Source organism: Aythya ferina, assembly GCF_964211825.1.
Source record: "Aythya ferina genome assembly, chromosome: 8".
NCBI lineage: Eukaryota > Metazoa > Chordata > Aves > Anseriformes > Anatidae > Aythya > Aythya ferina.
Genome location: NC_140304.1, coordinates 31,515,156 through 31,534,439, shown reverse-complemented (window position 1 = coordinate 31,534,439; position 19,284 = coordinate 31,515,156). Strand labels below are relative to the sequence as shown.

The window sequence follows — 19,284 nt, the reverse complement described above, 5'->3', positions numbered from 1 at the left end:
GCAGCTGACCTAAAGCAACCAAAGGCTATTCCATACCATGTGGTGTCACACTCAGCAATAAAAGGTGGAAACAGGAAGAAGAGGGGAGGGGTGGGCTCTTGTTGGGAAAACGTTGGTCCTTCTCCCAAACACTGGCTACGTGCGTTGAGGCCCTGCTTCAAAGACGTCAATCATCACTCATTTGTGGGAAGTAGAGAGTAATTTCTTTCCTCTGAGTTTCTACAAAGCCTTTATTTTTTTTTCCCCTTTCCCCCTCTCCCTTTTTTTCCCCTTTTAGTTAAATTGTTTAGTTAATAATCTCTCCTTAATAATTATTATTTTTTCCCTTTAATTAAGCTATCCTTATCTCAACCCCGTGAGTTATTCTTTACTTTACTTCTTTCCCTCCTCATCTAAGGAGAGGGAGTGAGAGCACGGTTGTGGCGTTTAGCTGCCCAGCACGGTAAAACCACCACAGGAACCCTCTCACGAGCCTCTGTGCTGCTGCATCCATATGACCAAGAAACCTCTTCAGGAGGGTGGTGCTGAGCAACCCACGATGAAATGCAAGTGGTAAGAGCCTCCACCAATACAGCTGTACTCAGCAGAGGATGCATGTACGTATTTTCCCTAAAGAATTTCCTGCTGTTGATTACAGATCATCCTTCTACATGTATGCAAATGTTTGTATGAGTACAGTTACTTTCTGTTGCTTTCAAATCAAAGCCCTACGTGTTGTTTTGCACTCTAAAAAGTCCTCAGTTTGCTAGGGAACTTCCATTTGGTTTCAAGTTTGCTGCATAAGCAAAAAACCCCTAAATACTGGAAAAGTAGAGTGATCTGCAAGCATAACATTGGTTGCTAGCTTGATGCTATTAGAGATAAACCACTTTGCAGTAATTTATTTGTAGCTCACTAAATTCCTTGTTAATTAAGAATAGTGTACCTTTCCACAGGAGTTGCTTTTGTAGCTCTTCTAAGCTGAAAATTAACTTACCCATGCTTTTATAGCTTTTAAGAAACACAAGCCTTTTATTTACTTATTAAGGGACGAGAGCATTAAAAGAGAATTGTGGCACACACATCCTTTCTGAATTACGGCTGCATTCAGATGTAAGCGTCCATGTTCAAATGTACAAACAGGTTCAGATGTCTGCAGATAAAATAAAAGCTGAAGTTTTAATATCTGCTAGGTTCTCAAGAATAGGTTATACTGGGAATGTTTCCGTAAGCTGTTTGGAAAGTTGGTTTCTTATACGAAAGAGAAATACAAACAGTCTTCCAAAACCTGAAACGATAATTTTCCTGCAACAAGGGTCTGGAATCCATCAGTTGCTGCAAATTCCAGCGTCCATTAAAATCCATGATTGCTAGAACCATTTCACGTAAGCAAAGTGTAAACAATGCTGTTCTCTCTAGTCTATATTACCCCCATGGTTTCAACCTCTAGATAGTCCTTTTGTTTCTTTAGGAAACTACAATTTTGAAACCCAAAGATGTAGATTTGAATGTCAACAATATTAATTAGTTCAGCCACGATCACGAAGGCACTCAATCAACGTGTTCATCTCACGTCCAAGTTACCTCCAACACACACCAGAGGTGCCCCAAGGAGTTCCTTTCACCCTTTTCCTAACAAATTTGAATACATTCAGCATTCTCAGTGTATCATTGTCCCACAGTAACTGTGTGGTTCATTAAGCAACAAATGAAATTTCTTATCAAATTACCAACTTAGCACATCAAGCAACTGGTACTGTCAGTGTTGTGATGAGGCAAAAACTTCATCACACTCCCCTGCAGCATTGTTTCGAGCTTCACTTATATCACCTGTACAATTCATTCACCAGTTCACCATTAGGGTAACTCAGCATGTCTAGACTGCAATTTTGTTGAGACAAGTATTATGACATGGTCAGTCTTTAAGATAGCTTCCTGACACAGCTGGTTAGTGAGCCTACCAGGGGAGGTGCCCCGCTAGACCTTCTCTTCACAAACAGAGAAGGACTGGTGGAGGACGTGATCGTCGGGAGCTGTCTAGGGCAGAGTGACCACGCAATGGTGGAGTTCTCTATTCTTGGCGAGGCCAGGAAGGGGACCAGTAAAACCGCTGTATTGGACTTTCGGAGGGCTGACTTTGAGCTGCTCAGGACACTGGTTGGTGGAGTCCCTTGGGAGGCGGTTCTGAAGGGCAGAGGGGTCCAGGAAGGCTGGGCGCTCTTCAAGAGGGAAGTCTTAATGGCGCAGGAACGGTCTGTTCCCACGTGCCCAAAGACGAGCTGGCGGGGAAGAAGACCGGCCTGGCTCAACAGAGAATTGTGGCTTGATCTTAGGAGGAAAAAGAGGGTTTATAAGCTTTGGAAAAGTGGGCAGGCCACTAAGGAGGACTTTAAAGAAGTAGCGAGGCTGTGCAGGGACAAAATTAGGAAGGCCAAAGCTCATCTGGAGCTCAATCTGGCTACTGCCGTTAAAGATAACAAAAAACGTTTCTATAAATACATCAACACAAAAAGGAGGACTAAGGAGAATCTCCATCCTTTACTGGATGCGGGGGGAAACTTAGTTACAAGAGATGAGGAAAAGGCGGAGGTGCTCAATGCCTTCTTTGCCTCAGTCTTTAGCGGCAATACCGGATGTTCTCTGGATACCCAGTACCCTGAGCTGGTGGAAGGGGATGGGGAGCAGGATGTGGCCCTCATTATCCATGAAGAACTGGTTGGTGACCTGCTACGGCACTTAGATGTGCACAAGTCGATGGGGCCAGATGGGATCCACCCAAGGGTACTGAGGGAACTGGCAGAGGAGCTGGCCAAGCCGCTGTCCATCATTTATCAACAGTCCTGGCTATCGGGGGAGGTCCCAATCGACTGGCGGCTAGCAAACGTGACGCCCATCTACAAGAAGGGCCGGAGGGCAGACCCAGGAAACTACAGGCCTGTCAGTTTGACCTCAGTGCCAGGAAAGCTCATGGAGCAGATCCTCCTGAGAGTCATCATGCAGCACTTGAAGGGGAAGCAGGCGATCAGGCCCAGTCAGCATGGCTTTATGAAAGGCAGGTCATGCCTGACGAACCTGATCTCCTTCTATGACAGAGTGACGCGCTGGGTGGATGAGGGAAAGGCTGTGGATGTGGTCTACCTTGACTTCAGCAAGGCTTTTGACACCGTCTCCCACAGCATTCTCATCAAGAAACAGGCTGCTCTTGGCTTGGACTGGCGCACGCTTCGTTGGGTTAGAAACTGGCTGGATAGCCGGGCCCAAAGAGTCGTGGTGAATGGAGCCAAGTCCAGTTGGAGGCCAGTCACTAGTGGCGTCCCCCAGGGCTCGGTGCTGGGGCCGGTCCTCTTTAATATCTTCATCGATGATCTGGACGAGGGCATCGAGTGCACCCTCAGTAAGTTCGCAGATGACACCAAGTTAGGTGCGTGTGTCGATCTGCTTGAGGGTAGGAAAGCTCTGCAGGAGGATCTGGATAGGCTGGACCGATGGGCTGAGGTCAACTGCATGAAGTTTAACAAGGCCAAGTGCCGGGTCCTGCACCTGGGGCGCAATAACCCCAAGCAGAGCTACAGGCTGGGAGAGGAATGGTTGGAAAGCTGCCAGGCAGAGAAGGACCTGGGAGTGATGGTGGACAGTCGGCTGAATATGAGCCAGCAGTGTGCTCAGGTGGCCAAGAAGGCCAACAGCATCCTGGCTTGTATTAGGAACAGCGTGACCAGCAGGGCTAGGGAGGTGATCGTCCCCCTGTACTCAGCTCTGGTGAGGCCGCACCTCGAGTACTGTGTTCAGTTTTGGGCCCCTCGCTACAAGAAGGACATCGAGGTGCTTGAGCGGGTGCAGAGAAGGGCGACGAAGCTGGTGAGGGGCCTGGAGAACAAGTCCTACGAGGAGCGGCTGAGGGAGCTGGGCTTGTTCAGCCTGGAGAAGAGGAGGCTCAGGGGCGACCTTATTGCTCTTTACAGATACCTTAAAGGAGGCTGTAGAGAGGTGGGGGTTGGCCTGTTCTCCCACGTGCCTGGTGACAGGACGAGGGGGAATGGGCTTAAGTTGAGCCAGGGGAGTTTTAGGTTAGATGTTAGGAAGAACTTCTTTACAGAAAGGGTTGTGAGGCATTGGAACAGGCTGCCCAGGGAAGTGGTGGAGTCACCATCCCTGGAAGTCTTCAAAAGACGCTTAGATGTAGAGCTTAGGGATATGGTTTAGTGGAGGGCTGTTAGCGTTAGGTTGGAGGTTGGACTCGATGACCTTGAGGTCTCTTCCAACCTAGAAAATTCTGTGATTCTGTGATTCTGTCTTCCCAATTAGCTGCTAAGCTCATTGTAATACCAGAGGTATTTTGATTAAAGTTTAGTTCTCCGAGCACTTAGGAATTGCAGTAATACAGGATCAGACTTCAGGTCCATCAAATCACATCTCACCAGTTGTGACAATCTCTTGTCTAAGAGATGCCAGATGGGCAACAGATTGCCTCAGCGATCACAGCAGCCACATGCTTCGTTCAGAGATGCAGACAGCAAACAAGTATTTTCAGTATTTTGCTCTGCTTCTCTTGGGGTGCCTTGACTGTACCATATGGAGCTCACACATTCAGAGGAATTTGTCAGGTACTGCAGTGTATGACCAAAAATGGGATGTTTCTGCACTCCTGAAACATTCCTCCACACAGACACGAAAACACGCCGAGTAACTCTGCCTGCAGCTGAACATTTTCTTTTTAAGTGGGACTTGATAGCTATTAAACTTGGTAATAACACTGCTCCTAAGTGCGTTAGGAATGATGGATTAAGTCAGTAACAGAACTGGTTAGCAACATCTCAGTTTCCATTCTGTAACAGTGGTCTGCAAATAAACAGTAAAGATAAAAGAAGGAAGAACTATAACTTATAAAGCGAGTAACTGTTCCGAGGAAACCATTACACTGCCGGGGAGCGTAATGGGCTATTTTCGGAATCATGGTCTTTGCAGTAGAATTTATAACCTTTGTTGCTTCATGCGTATCATTAGCAAATCACCGTGAAGGTTATATTTAAAGATAGTAAAAGCATAGTAAAACTCAAAATAAGCCACAAAACAAATCCAGCTTCTTGTATAATAACGGAGAATGAAAGACAGTAGGATCAAGGAACTGTTAGTCCAGTCCTCTTCCATAAATGGCCCTGAAGGCTGGAACCTCTGCAATACCTCCTCCTAAAACAACTCTCCTCCTGCTTTAAATCACCACTCTTGCCTTCATAGGCTTTGTTTTTCCTCATTCAGACTCAATTTCAAATTCAGCTTATTGACAGAAAGTATATCTTGGCAATTTTAGTATAAAAATAGGTGATGTTCTTTGGGTTTCTAGTAAAAGCAGGTACAGCCCACCCAGCATTCGTTCCTGGAGTGTTTTTATGGGCTGACCTATTGATATGCTACAAACCATAGTTTGGACTCATTCTGCTTCAGCTTCTCTGTAAGCACCTGTTTTCTAGGAACTGGAAACAAATGCTGATAATTCACAGGAAAACGTGAAATCATTTCACATTAAAAAGTAGTGCAATCCTAATACCCAATTAAAGCATTCACTAGTGTACGTGTAAATGAGTACATCTCCACACCGTCTCTCTTACAGCCCCTACAGACCTGGCTAATTATAAACTTGAAGAAAATCGTCGAGATGAATGACTGAATTGCTGGTATGTATTGAGAGTGAAACAGGCATCATATGAGCCGTTTGTTTTGATGTGGTAAAGCAGCCAGTGATTTATCCCTGCTCGTAGAGGTTGGAGACTTGAACCACCACCACAACATTTTGTCCTAAAGAATGCTGCAACCTGTTAAATATGGAAAACTGGCATGGAGGATATAACGCAAGCTAAACTTTCCTAACATGTTCTTAAAAAATTTATGAGCGTTTAAAGTGTTCTGCCATTCAGTTATAAAAAGGTTTCCATAGGAACTGTCATGCAACATGACTTTCTGCTATAAACACACCAAAGTGTCAAACTAACTTCTCCGTGTTTATTCTGCTTTCATGGGGAGCAAAAAAACCCATCCGCTTCCTGTTATCTGGGTTCCCTGGCAGGGGCTGGAACAGTAACATGTTTTGGCTTGCTTGGAGAGATTTCCTCAGTTAAGCTGCAAATGAAATAAACACACTTAGAGAGGTTAATATTATTTTGCAGGGATTATCTAGTTTAATTACTCAGCCTTTAATCTCTCCCAGTTGCGTGTGATCTACATGCGGTACACTAAGAGAACTGATACCAGAAGCTAATTAAATGTTGAAAACTGTCAGAAAGTTGGAAAACTGAAAATAAGTATACAAAAACAATCTGACCAAGGTCCCAGTTTCCTGCTGTTCTCAGTGCCAACCTATCTCAGTGCCTGACTTTTTATTACCTCTAGGTGTGGCAGAAGAGTTTTAAAATTAGTAAAACCACCGATGTTGACCAAACTGGAAATACTTAGCAGTCTAATCTAAGGCCAGCCCATTGTTATGCTGCCTGCACTTACAGAGCAGAGCCTGCCAGTTTTATAAGAGCTTTTGTATGGCATGGCAATACCTCTTTCTTCACATTTTTTCATGCAGACACACTGCTTGTAAAAAGAGCTGGCTCGATGGATTAGGAGACTGAGGTTACTCACTTTAGCAGCAGAGCAGATGTTGTACTCATGCCCTCACACTTCGCTGCCAGGTGCAGGGTGGGGTAGAAAGGCTCCTGGACTATGCTTTTTGGCCAACAGTCTCCCTTCCTTGCTATCATTATTTTTGTTCCATTAGTGGCAATAACAGTGGAGAGCAGTTCTTCAGGCAGTGCTCCAAGAAGCTGGTGGTTTTGCCAGTGTCAACTATAAAAACGTAAAATAAAAACAGAGCAAAACATAATGGTAACTGCTGGCTCCCACCTTCTTAGAGCAGCACTATTTACTGCTACCACTGATGAAGCCAGCCCAGGAATAAAAAGTTATTTTTTTTTCCACAGAATGTAGATGAGGCCATTATGATTTGTCTTTGAGCTGAAGGTAAAAATTCCAGACCTAATGAATATTCAGCCTGACACCAAGTTTGTACTTCTCCACTCAGGCCGCCAGTATGGCTAACTGCTATCAGCCGTCACTTTCTGATGGGCATAAAAGTGCCTTGGTTAAAGCAGAGTAGATCTGATCATTTGAAGGAAACTCTTCCTTTTGTACTTCGGATGCTTTTTTCCCCCTGAATATATTACTAGATCAACTATTCACTGAAAAGTCTTGTGGAAGTTTGCAGAAGAGACAGAAGAGGTTTACCCTCTGCCTGGTGCAGGCTGCTATGCAAAGTCAGTAAATCACTTTGGGAAACTGCTCTTCACATCGTGCTGGATATGCTCTAAATTCCTGCCAATTCAGGCTCCTTCGAGTTCCCAGGCAGAGGTTTTGTGTACCCCAGCCTCGAAAAGCACCATCCGAAGCAGGCAGTGTAAATCGTGCAGGGGCAGGGAAGCATCAGGCTCTTCTGGCAGCAATTCTGTGCAAGCACTGGCCAACATACCAGTTATGTTTGGCACTTTGCTAACGAGGCAGGGTTTGGAGGACTTCACTCTTGGACTTGAGTGTCTGAATTCCACTGTAGCCTTGGCTTCAGGAACACAAGCCCTTCTGGGCCAAGGTCCTTCTGTGACTCAGTTCAGAGCACATCAAGGAAACACAATAATTACGTCTCATCACAGAGACACGCTGCAAATAAGTAGTGTGAAACACTGACATTTCTATTATTTTTTCATAGTTAGGATCAATGGCAAAGGGGACATTGTACAGAAAAACAAACTAACAGTTACCAAATTAACTGCTGGAGGGATTAATATTCCAAACATCACCGAATGACAAAAGAGTTGAATGCTTAGGGCAGGCTCCTTTGAAAATCCCAGCCAGAGCTGGGATTCTTTTTTGGAAAACAAATGGAATTGGTATGTAAGAGCTCCAAATGCTGCAAACTAATCTTTATACTTGCATACAGCCTTTTGGATTACCTGCACTCTCTTAACTCGACCCAGGACTTTTGCACCCTATTTTCTCCCCTCTTCCCTATTTGGTGCCAGCTGTGCGATAAATTCTGCTCTGACAAATATACTTTCCCTCCTCATCACCATTTCTGGGTTCCTTTACAGAATAAAGTCTTTGAAAGCGAGAGATCTCATTTTGTCCAGTTATAGTCATAACTACTGCCCATGTGAACATCTGATGAATTCTTGCCTGTCCTCTCTCATTGCAAAGGGCAAGGGTAAAGATAATATTTCATGGTGTAAGTGGCCTTATAAAGTGTTCGTGAGCCAAACGTAACATACTCTTCTTTCCATATCACATTTTTATCAAGACAATAATGTAAACAAATTAAAAAAAGAGTCTCAATTCATTTAGAAGCAGCGTATTCTGAACACGTGAACAGCTTCCATCTCTATGCAGGCTAACTGGTTTTGTAGATGGATAACCTGCTTGTTACATATAGGAAAAGTCAATACACTGCAGTGCTCCCAGACTGACAGCATTAAGTCTATTTATCTCTAGTGAATGCAAACCAAAGGCAAAACTCATTGTAATCTCAGAAAAAAAACTTCAACTTTTTTTTTTTTTACCTGGAAGAATGAAGGAAAACATACAGGAAAATAAGACAATTACGTTTCAGAAATGAAACAAGTAAAAAAAAACAATGGCCATGATATCTACCAGTTATAGGTAAGGAAGATACAGGATACAAATCCATGTCAGGCAAATAACTGCTCATTTTGTTCCTCAGTCAACACAATCAAATAATTACGGGGAGGGAAGGCCACGGCGGCAGTGCCTGCAATAAAACTGGTGGTGCTATCATGCAGCTTCTTAGAAACCTTGACTACGTCAATGAACAGCAGTGTCTTTATCAGCGTTAAATGTATTCCTCTTGTAACAAGGTTAGCTGTCAGCACTTGAATTTGTGACCTGATACACCTCTAGATGTGTATTTTTTCCTTAATTACTCCTTAATAGCAACAGCTTCGTCTCTTCTCATTACTTCAGGCGTAAGCAAGGCTGTCCAGACCCCATGAATCAGGAACAGTCTGTATGTCCTAGAACAAAAGCGATGAAACAGCGATGAGATGCGGCTCATAAAAAAATAAAGGTAAAATAAAAAGCAAGATAAAGGCAAAGGGCTTTTGATGGCTTGGACTTTTTGATAGCTGTTCAAAGAGCAACGTTATAACAGATATATTTCTGGCAGGGCTGCAGAGAGCACTGCACACACTTTCTGCCCAGCACATAATTCTAACACCACCACCACCACAATCTCTCCACTGAAACAGTATTTTAGTCAAGGAAGTAATTAATTTGGTTTTGCTTGGATTTTAAGAAAGGTATTTTGACCTATTGTGTTCTACACTTTATGTGCTTGTTTCCATACTACCTTCTAACATTTTGAACTACTGTGGTTTCTTACACTTAAAAAAAAAAGTACAGAATATGCCCGTGTGGCTGGGTATGGACATTGCAAGGTTAATAATGTATTCAATACAATCTGAGAACACTCTTATTTAATTAGATAGGGACTCAATGATTTGTTTTGCACTACGGACGTGCTCCATAACTTACCTGGTGTAAATTAAGACTGGCATCAGAGCAGGCAGGCAAGTGCAGATCTAGCCAAAGGTGCACTTTTCTTTATTTTTTGTTATATTATATGCAAGAGAACAATTCTAATGTTGCTTGCCCTAAAAAAAAAACTATTACTGGGGAGAAAATACTTGATTTCAAGAACTTGCACAGCACAGTGAGATTCTTTCACATGTAGATGGACAAGATAAAATTTAAATTCTGTTTTACAAGTCGGTAAATTCCGGGGACACTTCTGTCACGTAGCAACAACTTTTGGCTGAAAGCCTTCTTTTGTTACATTCACGGATTCAAGCAGATAAAGTCCTGGCTAGAACTTCAAATCTCATTTACCTCTGAACCTTAATGAAATCACCTTTATGAGTGCTGCAGGACTAGGACGCATCAACAAAGCATTTTGCTTGGTGTTTTACACAAACTTCTATTAAACTTACACATAGTTCAACAGTTTCCACATTGAAAGTTATTTTCCCTTCATGCTGACAAATTTTGCCTCTCAGCTGTGCATGTTTTTGTTTGGCCAAGCAGTGACATTAAGAAAATCCATTTTATTTTAAAAGTCAAACCTGAAAAAACAACCACTTTGTGCACTGCCCAACAGCCAGCGTCATTTTGGATTCAAAATTGGAGATTCTAGCAAGTTGGGTCTACAGATTGAACCATAAACTGTTACAGGACATCAGATTCAGCCCTTTGAAAACATAAAATGGTGCTTAATAGATTTGTACAGCTGTCTCAGCAAAAAAAAAACAACCAAATGAAAAAAAAAAAACAAACACAACCCCCTCTTACACAAAACACAGCAGAATGACAAATCCAATGCATCTGACTTTGCAGTAACACATAAGAAAAAATAAACAATTAGCTTTGGTGAGCCTACAGAGTCACTGACCACTTCAAAATTATTCAATTCCCAAACAATAACAGGCTAAAAAAAGAAAAAAAAATTAAATCATACATCGTACTGTCATTTATATGTAAAGCTTAGATCTTTCAAGATAAAACCAAGAGGAACCTGATAAAATGCTTCATTCCTGCTGCAGCACTCATTCAGCCAGAAAATTAAAGGAAATTGAGACCAAATAATATCAATCTAGCCAGTTATCCACAGAACTATACGTTATATACAGTTTATTTCACTAGAGATTTTAAATTTATACATAGTATAAAGGGGTATCCTGGTATCACACATATAGTTATTTTACCGTAATGTTTAAGAACCAATTTTTTTTTTACATAATACAGTATTAAGTACCATATTAATTAAAACAAGTGATTTAAAAAAACTACATATAAATGGATGTTTATCATATGCACAGTGCAAGAATGTTTTTATATCACTGTAATCACAAAATGTGAATCTAAAGTACAACACTGTGATTTAAAACTAATTTATAATTATGATGCCCTGTGTTGTAGACAGATTGATTAATCTTCGTTTGAATTACCAAGCAATGTTAAATTCCAGACAAACAGCAGCAGCTTATAATTATGATTTCAAAAAGATACCTTCCACAGTAACCCATGTTGTACAAAACACTGGTTTATCCCTACTTCTGATCCTGACAGTTTCCTAAAGAAACACAAAAATGGCACAGATTTCATTTGGAATTCTCCGGTAACCAAAGCTAAATAAACCCTTTGTTACTTTAAAAAAAGGAATCCTTTAAGGATGACCAAAGAGGTTAAGATGGAGAGATTTATGGGCAGAATTCTCAGAATTTTAGTAACAAAGTACAGGATTTCTCCTCTGCAAATAGGAAGAAAATACTGTAATGTAAATCCGGTTGTAAAATTTACAGAAAACAATTGTGGAGAAGAAAGCATTCATAATGTAAACACGTCAGAGACTACTTCTTCATTTTCCCTTTTGCAGAGTGGGGCAGTGGATGAATATCAGCTAATAAGAAACAGACGTCTTCCTCAGAAGAACCACTTCACCATCAGAGAATATATGTGGTAGTTGTTGAAAATTGCTAACATGTTTTCTCCTCTCCCTCCCCCCAGAGTTTCAAGTTCAATAAATAGTAGAAAAATAATCCTTTACTTAAAAATCTTGAGATGCATTGTCCCAGGTTCCATACAGCAATTGTCTGAGCAACGAACTTTCGACAAGCAAAAAAACTGCAGAGAACCCGACAGGCTTTTCCCCCGCCCTCTCTGTCTGGCACCTTTTTAGTCAGCTGCAGAGTTTTCTGCTCTTCCAGTTAAGGAAACCAAATCATCTCTGGCTCTTTTAAGCTCTCTCTTCTCTTGGCTCAGCATAACAGGGCTTCCAAAGCTTCAGCTGCTGTATAAACTTGCATCCCTGTTTTTGGAGGTCTAATGTGCCTCCTGCTCCGTTTTATTAAATGTTATGGCAGGTCCATTCATCAAGCACATTTCCCTTCCAGTTCTGAGCCAACCTTACATTTATAAAAATGTAAAGCTTTATGCCTAACAATTTACTCAGGAAGTTAGCTAAATTGTTCCTGGTAAAAAGCACAGAACAAGGCTGCCCAGTGCTGCATGGATCGTTGTTCACCAGTTTTCTTTCTTTTGTTGTTCATTAGCATTCTGCATCCACAGTGTGTACCGTGACTGCGGCCTGTAAATGGTGGCTGTGGTGAAGAGTTGGGTGGTGCAAACGGTAGTGGTGAAACTTGTGACTCAGCAGGGCAGCTGTTTGAGGTGGGGTATCCAGGTCTAAGTCTTCATCATGGTTTCCAACATCAACACCAGCTGACAACGGATCGTTGTTGCATGGAGGATTTTCACTGTCTTCCTGAGGACTCATAGTGCTGTAGCCTGGAACATAAAACAGCAGGGCTGAGAATTCAGAGCAGACTAAAAGGTCAACATCCACAGCGCTGACTGCCACGTCCTGCATGGAACCAGGCACAGCTGGTGCTTTAGAGAATAAAAAAGTAGCTGCCTCCATTAAAAGAAAACAAGACAAAAACCCACCTTCTCCTGTAATTACAAAATGCACTCCTTCTCCTGTCACCATGCTTGGAACCCATCGCCTGTACAACACCTAGCAGCAAAACCAACTGTGCATTCGACAGTTTGTTATGGTAGAATGGCTAGCACTGAATTTAAAAACAAAACATAGTAGAAGGTTTTTTGGGTGTGGGGCGGGGATGATATCTTTTAAAATATTACTTGGATTTTACAAAATGACAAGAAGTAAGGGGGCTCTACTACCACTACCTCTGTTACTATCAAGCTGCACCTTTCCTAGTAAGGACCCCCAACTTGTGTGTCTGGAAGCACCAAATTTACTCAGATCATCTTGCTGTATTATATTGAATCACAACACTGTATTTTTTAAAAGTGAAAGAACACTTATCACCTATTAGTGGTCTATTTGCAGAAACCAAGCATATGTTTTCAATGCTGGTGATCTTTCTACACCGTTGAAGAAATCTACCGAATCCACATGGGAGTGTTTCACACAGTCCCATTAAGCCAAATAGTTCTGACTCTTCCAGATAAGCATGCACACACAGCACAATTAACTTGAGGCTTTTCCTTGGCTAAAATAACCTGCTACCAAAGCCTGAGAAGTTAAAACAAAAACAAACCAGATTAGCCATCTTTGTGAGTGAGGAGGCACTGCATTCAACCGGGTTATCCTAGGGAAATTACATCACTAGAGAGTTAGCTAACAGCTAGCTGTTGCAAGACTGTGCTTTTGCAGTGGGGAAGCTGTCCTGTAACAGGTCCTTTGGACCTGCCCCTTTCTTTTGGAGCAGGTGCTAGTAGTTACTATGAGGTTTGCATTTACCACTGACACCAGCTGTTACCACTCAAAACCAGTTTGCAGTGTCCCCAACAAAAACACCTCAGTATTTCTACATGCAGAAATGCAAACAAAAGTTTTCTTCTCTGAAGATCTTGCTTTAATTAGAATAATAATCCTTCCGAGAAAACTTTGGCTAAGAGCTGAAGAACTACTCGTGCTTCTGCGCATGTCAAGTTTTTGGCTTGAGCCACCTAGAAGCAGCGTGTTAAGAAATACCAGGCTAAGTAGCTGAAGTTGGTTCTCACTGTGACGAGTCACCATCCCTGGAGGTGGTCTTCAAGAAACGTGTAGATTTAGAACTTAGTAGCATGGTTTGGTGGTAGACTTTAGTACTAGGTTAAAGGTTGGATGATCTTAGAGGTCTTTTCCAACCTGAACAATTCTACGATTCCATGGTCTGAGTCATGGCTTTTAGTTGGCAGAGAAGAAATGGGGGAGAAGACTGTGCAGAAGACTTCAATCTCTGAAGATTACAGACTAAAAACAGAAGTGCACATTCCAGAGGCAGGTAGACAGTAACCCTGCTAACCCTCACATGTTAACGAGGAAAGATGGCAAGGATTTGCTGAGACTACAAGAAATGGAGCAAAAGGAGCATTAGTCTAGCAAATCTGTCTCAGCACAGCACAGGTAATCAGACCCCAAATCCTGGATAATGCCTCCTAAAGCAAGATTGTCTCTCAGACATCTGTTCATTCCCATTGCACGGTTTTGGCACTGAGGTTTCCTGTCCATCAGTAATTCCATTAGTGCAACCACTGTCTTAAAATTGAATGGGTCTTCCAGAGAACTGACACCCACTATGGCAGGCTGTTGTCTGTAGCAGACTGCCTTGTCCAGCCTTCTCTTAACGTCTATTAAGCCCTGCTCATGAGTCAACAGCACAACACCCTTCTAACTGCTTTTAAGACTTAATTAGCCTCAGGGCACGAGAGATGTATCAAAATTCTCTGAACCTAAACAGTGTGTATGTGTGGAACAGCCACACAAGGATGAACACCCTTCACTGCTATCCATGTACACAGTTGATGTTGATATTTGCTTAACGGTGACATAAGATGCCCTCTGTGGTGATGATATTGACTGAATGTGCAACAGAAAAGCTAAGGAGGCACCTGAGTCACTGACCTCTAATCCAAGCTTACTTTACCCTGGCAAATGCAGGCATCCAGCACGTTGCTAGAATTTTATGAAAGGCATGCATGTCCCAAAGACAAAAAGCAGCAGAGATGCTGACTTGATTGCAAGGGGTTTGTTTCTCTCATTGAGTAGGAGAGGTTTATCATCTCACCTGAACATCTGGATTGTTAGGGTCGGCAGTGGAAAACCAGGGTGGTAAGTGTAGCAACATTTCTGTTAGTCTGAATTCTGGTCACCCAGTGAAGCTAGCAGAACCCAAGGATCAGACAGGGAGAGCACAGCGTTTAGCTGCTCATACACGACTGCTCTGACAAAAACAGCTCCTTCGCTGGACAGCATCATTTGCTGAAGGGTGTCAAAACTGTTTAACTGTGTAGCAATAATGTGCAAAGGTGTTTTTTTTTTTTTTTTTTTTTGGCAGCCTTATCTGCAACATGCTAGACATCTGAATAACCACAACCATTAACCTGTAATTAGGATGGTGATTTTAAGGCATTACCGTGGTCACTCTCTGTTCCTGATCGACCCCAGTATCGGCGTCTGCGTTCCGGGCTGTGGGCGTGCCGCTCTATTACCGCTGCGATGAATCGAGTGTTACTGACTGGGGGAGAAAAAGAAATGGAACTGACTTCCATGAAAGTATTTTACCGAATTTTACCAGTAGGACAAATCAGGCACAGTGAAACAGGCTTTCTGCAAACTAATTCTACTCAAATACTACTATTAAGACTCAAGACTGTTAAGTGACAGAAGACTGGAAGTAAAGAGGTGGTATCTAAATGTGGGATAGATCAAGATCCAAACTCATCAACCTCATCAACTTGAAAGAAATTACAGTATTAACTTATCCATGCTAACAAAAGGACTTGGAAAAACAGCAGATGCAAGCCATGAAGCTCAGGTATTTTTATTTTTTAATCCGTAAGTGTTGACAGAGTTTCAAATCTTAGGTGTTGTTTTAGTGAGGGATCAGAGGCAGGGATCCGGTCTGAATCTGGAGCTCTCCCAAAATGTATAGGTACACCTGTGACATTTTACAATACAGCAGCATTACATTCGAAGTGCCACTTTTACTGACAAAGAAGAACGAGCACCCCAAATTCGATGCAAGTAAGATTTGCTGACACATTTGTTGAAGGTGCATGCTAGACTTGGCCGCTCCTTGCCAAGGCTGAACAAAGGTAGCAGCTTTGCATACCTCTTGCGTATTGTCACAATTGTAATTTCTAAGCTGCAGCTCAGCTGCTGCTGGAAATGGTCATGATGGGGGGCAAAAGAGAAAAACCTCCTCCACACAGTTGAGATTACAGTCTTTTAAAAAGAATAAATGCAATTTTTCATCATGAGACTGGAGGAACACTGGAAGTTACAACTTAGTTAAAACATTGTCCAGCCATTTTCTACTGCTAATCAGCATGGAGTTTCCTTTTTTTAAAAAATTTAACTTATTAAGAAAACAAATAGCTCATTTACTTTAATATTTTTGACAGAGAAGTGATTTGGTACTTACTGATTCCTCTGTCTTCATGGCTGTCATCGTCTCTCTCGTCCCTATCATTTTCCAGGTTCGACATACGCACTGACATTTCTACACACCATTACAAACAGAAAAATGCAACTGTTAAGAGAAAAATTTTGGATCAACTTACTAATGGCTGTTACCCTGGTATTATAGTGGAATCACTTTGTATTATTGTTTGAAGAGATGCAGCTTGGTGTGCTGTTTCCAAGATAGATGGGGCTTAGGGATATCACGAAAATGATACACCCCACAGCCCTGAATGGAACAGGCTTTATAGAAAGGAAACTGATGCAAAATGTAGACAAGGTAATCAAATATACAGGTAATTAGCACCAATCACACTCTCCTCTCTGTAACTTTCTAACCACCATCACTTCTCAACAACATTTCTCCCAAATTCAGTTTTGTCTCTTAGACTTCAGTGCTTTTGTCACAAAAATATCCTATCATCACAAGTTTGTAAGGGCTCCGTGATTCCAGAAAAGCTTCTACGCCCTGCCCAGGCAGCCACAGAAGAAAGGATTTTGCTCTGTTTGGCCCCTTTGATGTGCGTGACCTCAAGAACATCACGTGGAACAGAAGCAGGGATATAAATAAAAAACAAACACGTCCCAAACAGCCCAAACAGAATGGGTGTGAGAACTGTAATACTCCCCAAATCATCACTCCAGTGCAGAAATAAACATATTTGACCAGCATGCTATGACGAGGCCCTCAAAGCTGTGAACTTGGGCTTATCATTTTAACTCGGGAAAAATCATAACTTCAGCTTCCTGATAGGAAATGCTTTTGAGTTTTTTGGGCAGAATTTCCTCTGGAGGCAGCAGGTTGGACTACACCCAGAAGAGGGCAGCAATACACAAGCACCCTGGACATAACCTTTTACAGAGGCTGGCAAGAGAGAAATACAATGGTGTGAAGCATTGAGGGGAGAAACAAAACCAAGAAAAAAGATTTTGTTGTTGTTTTCAGCTTTCAATTCCCATATCTACTACTTCTCTCAATAGTTATCAGCTCACCCTGTGCAGCCAAAGGTGACATGTGCTGGTGACTCCTCCGATGTATCTGGTGGCGATAGGCGTATACTGCTAGGACAAGCACCATAATGCAGCCCATAATGCCTCCAGCCACTGGCCCGACTGGTGCACTTTTGATCATGTTCAGAGTGATGACCTCATCTCCTAAATCAAAAGGCACAAAACATAGGGGAAAAAAAAAACATAAATGCTCTGCAGAAAGGTTTAAATCAACGTCTCGTGACTAGAGATGGAATCGGATGATCTTTAGGGTCCCTTCCAACCCAAACCATTCTGTGATTCTGTTAACTTGAAGCATGCTCTGACATTGAAAGGGTATTCTACTGAATGAAAAGAGCTAATGCAGGGACTGTTCAGAAGGAGAGTTACCTATTGCTCCCAGGTCATCCACATAGGGGCTCTTGGCTCCCACAATGCCACCAAAGCATTCCTTCTGCGGGGCACAATAGGACTTATCCAGATGGGTCTTCCCATCGCTATCTACCATACACCACTCACAGTCCAAGACACCAAAGCAATCCCTGAAAAATAAGAATGAAAGAAAGCGACATTTACTGCCAAGTCCAGAACTTTTCATTTGACACAGCTCAGCCTATTTTAGAATCACGAGACAAAGGGAGGCCAAAGGCATCCGTAAACTCTCCTCTCACATTGTGTAACATTTGCCCACAAGAATTTCTCACTAAAATGGTCAGGTAGAACAAGGTTATTTATACAGGGAAGCTGTATCTTGAGCTTCCAAGCCTGTTTGATTTGTGTTTTTTTTTTTCCTCCCTCCCTCGCGTCGAGCAAAGGGAGAACTTCCTATTTGTAACTCGTCCAATAAGTTTCTTCTCAGCATAGTGAAGTCTGACTACAGATCCACCCCTTTTCTGCAATCCTTTAGAAGAAAGGATTTGGAAAAGTCTGGTCAGAGCGTGATGTGTTCTAGCAATCTCAGTTCCCTAGAGACCACTCAAAACTGGCAAAAACTAAATAAGCCCTCAAGCATCTCCACAAAATGCCAAGAGTAGAACAGAGACACAGGAAGCTGACAGGCAGCTAACATTGCTAGCATGCTCCAAAGTCACCACTGTTAATGTATTGTCTCCTTTCTGTGAACACTTCAGTCCACATAGCCCTCCAGAAGGCAGACAAACATAGCAGTACTATCTGTTTTGCTAAAAAGAAGAATTTGTCTTTTCAACAGCAAATGTTGTACTTGCACAACCCTCAGCTCTTCAGAGTCATGAAGTGTGACTGGAAAGCCATTTGTTTGTTATTAATGGTGTTATGTGACTCAGACAGAAAAAGTGAAGCCTTGTGTTCCTGCACTACAAGATAATGTCATCCTTGGTGTTTGCTATAATATCTCATTCTGGTATCATATTTCCTTTTTTCTTCCTTCAAACCATGTAAGGAGGAACTATTTTCACTTAAAGGAATAATAGCAATTATGTCAAGAACACTGTGTATCTTCAGAAAGGGAGAACTGCACTTTACCCGCTCTCTGTCCTCTGATTGCACTGCGTGTTAATGCACTGCGGGAGAGCATCCTGGAGGCTGGGATCAATTGCTGTGAAAGTCATTGGCTCCTGATGCACTTCACAACTAGGATTCCTATATTGGGGCAAAAAGTAAGGCATTGTAACATAAGAAGTGGTCAAGTAACAATCCATGAAAACCATCATTTGACCTACTACATTGTCATTTGCTTAAATATCCTAAAACATACTGTATATTCTCTCCTGTACCACCTGCTAGTTGCATGTACAAACACTCATTTTTGTTAACTTTTGTCCCAGAACGTTTGTCCTCACCTGCTTTCGGCGTTGGTGAGGTTGCCAGTACACTCGTTTACCTCCAGAGGGCACTCGCACGGGCATTCGCATTCGTTCTGCTCCATTCTTCAGAGGCAGAAAACAAAAACAATGCATCAGGCGGCTCGGAAATTTTAACCCCACAGTGCAGCTGCAGGACTGCTCGCCACTGAGAATGCTGTTCAGTGCCCCTTCTTCTCTCACCCCCTCTTACAAACATGTCAAGAACAAACTACTCTTAATACAGTGACAGAATGGATTAAAGGACTAAAGGAATGCTAAACCACCATGACCCCTACAAGCAGCACGAGTAAATTAACTAGTTTTCTTTTGAGTTTTGCACTGCATATTTTCACTTAGGTTATAAAATAAACACGTTTTAAAAAAAAACTTTTTATAAACTTTACAAAACGCCTGGAC

General features: G+C 42.2%; 1 protein-coding gene and 1 long non-coding RNA gene across 5 annotated transcripts in view; one reads left to right on the top strand and one right to left on the bottom strand.

The window, feature by feature from the left end:
* Nucleotides 1-393: 393 nt before the first annotated feature.
* LOC311440587 lies at nt 394-12,079 on the top strand. The gene is made up of 2 exons (XR_014695477.1): nt 394-596; nt 5,588-12,079. It is a non-coding gene; the product is annotated as an uncharacterized lncRNA (long non-coding RNA).
* CACHD1 (cache domain containing 1) overlaps nt 10,684-19,284 on the bottom strand; it is a gene marked incomplete at its 5' end in the record, with an annotated part of 94,330 nt that continues 85,729 nt past the window's right edge. For 2 of the 4 annotated variants that reach the window (XM_084527665.1, XM_084527667.1), the window contains 7 exons: nt 10,684-12,366; nt 15,006-15,107; nt 16,017-16,094; nt 17,048-17,209; nt 17,435-17,586; nt 18,548-18,664; nt 18,865-18,951. In XM_084527665.1, the coding sequence (XP_084383791.1) occupies nt 12,128-12,366; nt 15,006-15,107; nt 16,017-16,094; nt 17,048-17,209; nt 17,435-17,586; nt 18,548-18,664; nt 18,865-18,951 (937 nt within the window). In that variant the 3' untranslated portion in view covers nt 10,684-12,127. Of the gene's footprint in view, nt 12,367-15,005; nt 15,108-16,016; nt 16,125-17,047; nt 17,210-17,434; nt 17,587-18,547; nt 18,665-18,864; nt 18,952-19,284 lie in introns of those variants that run through there. The other 2 variants (XM_084527666.1, XM_084527668.1) reach the window with 2 other exon arrangements.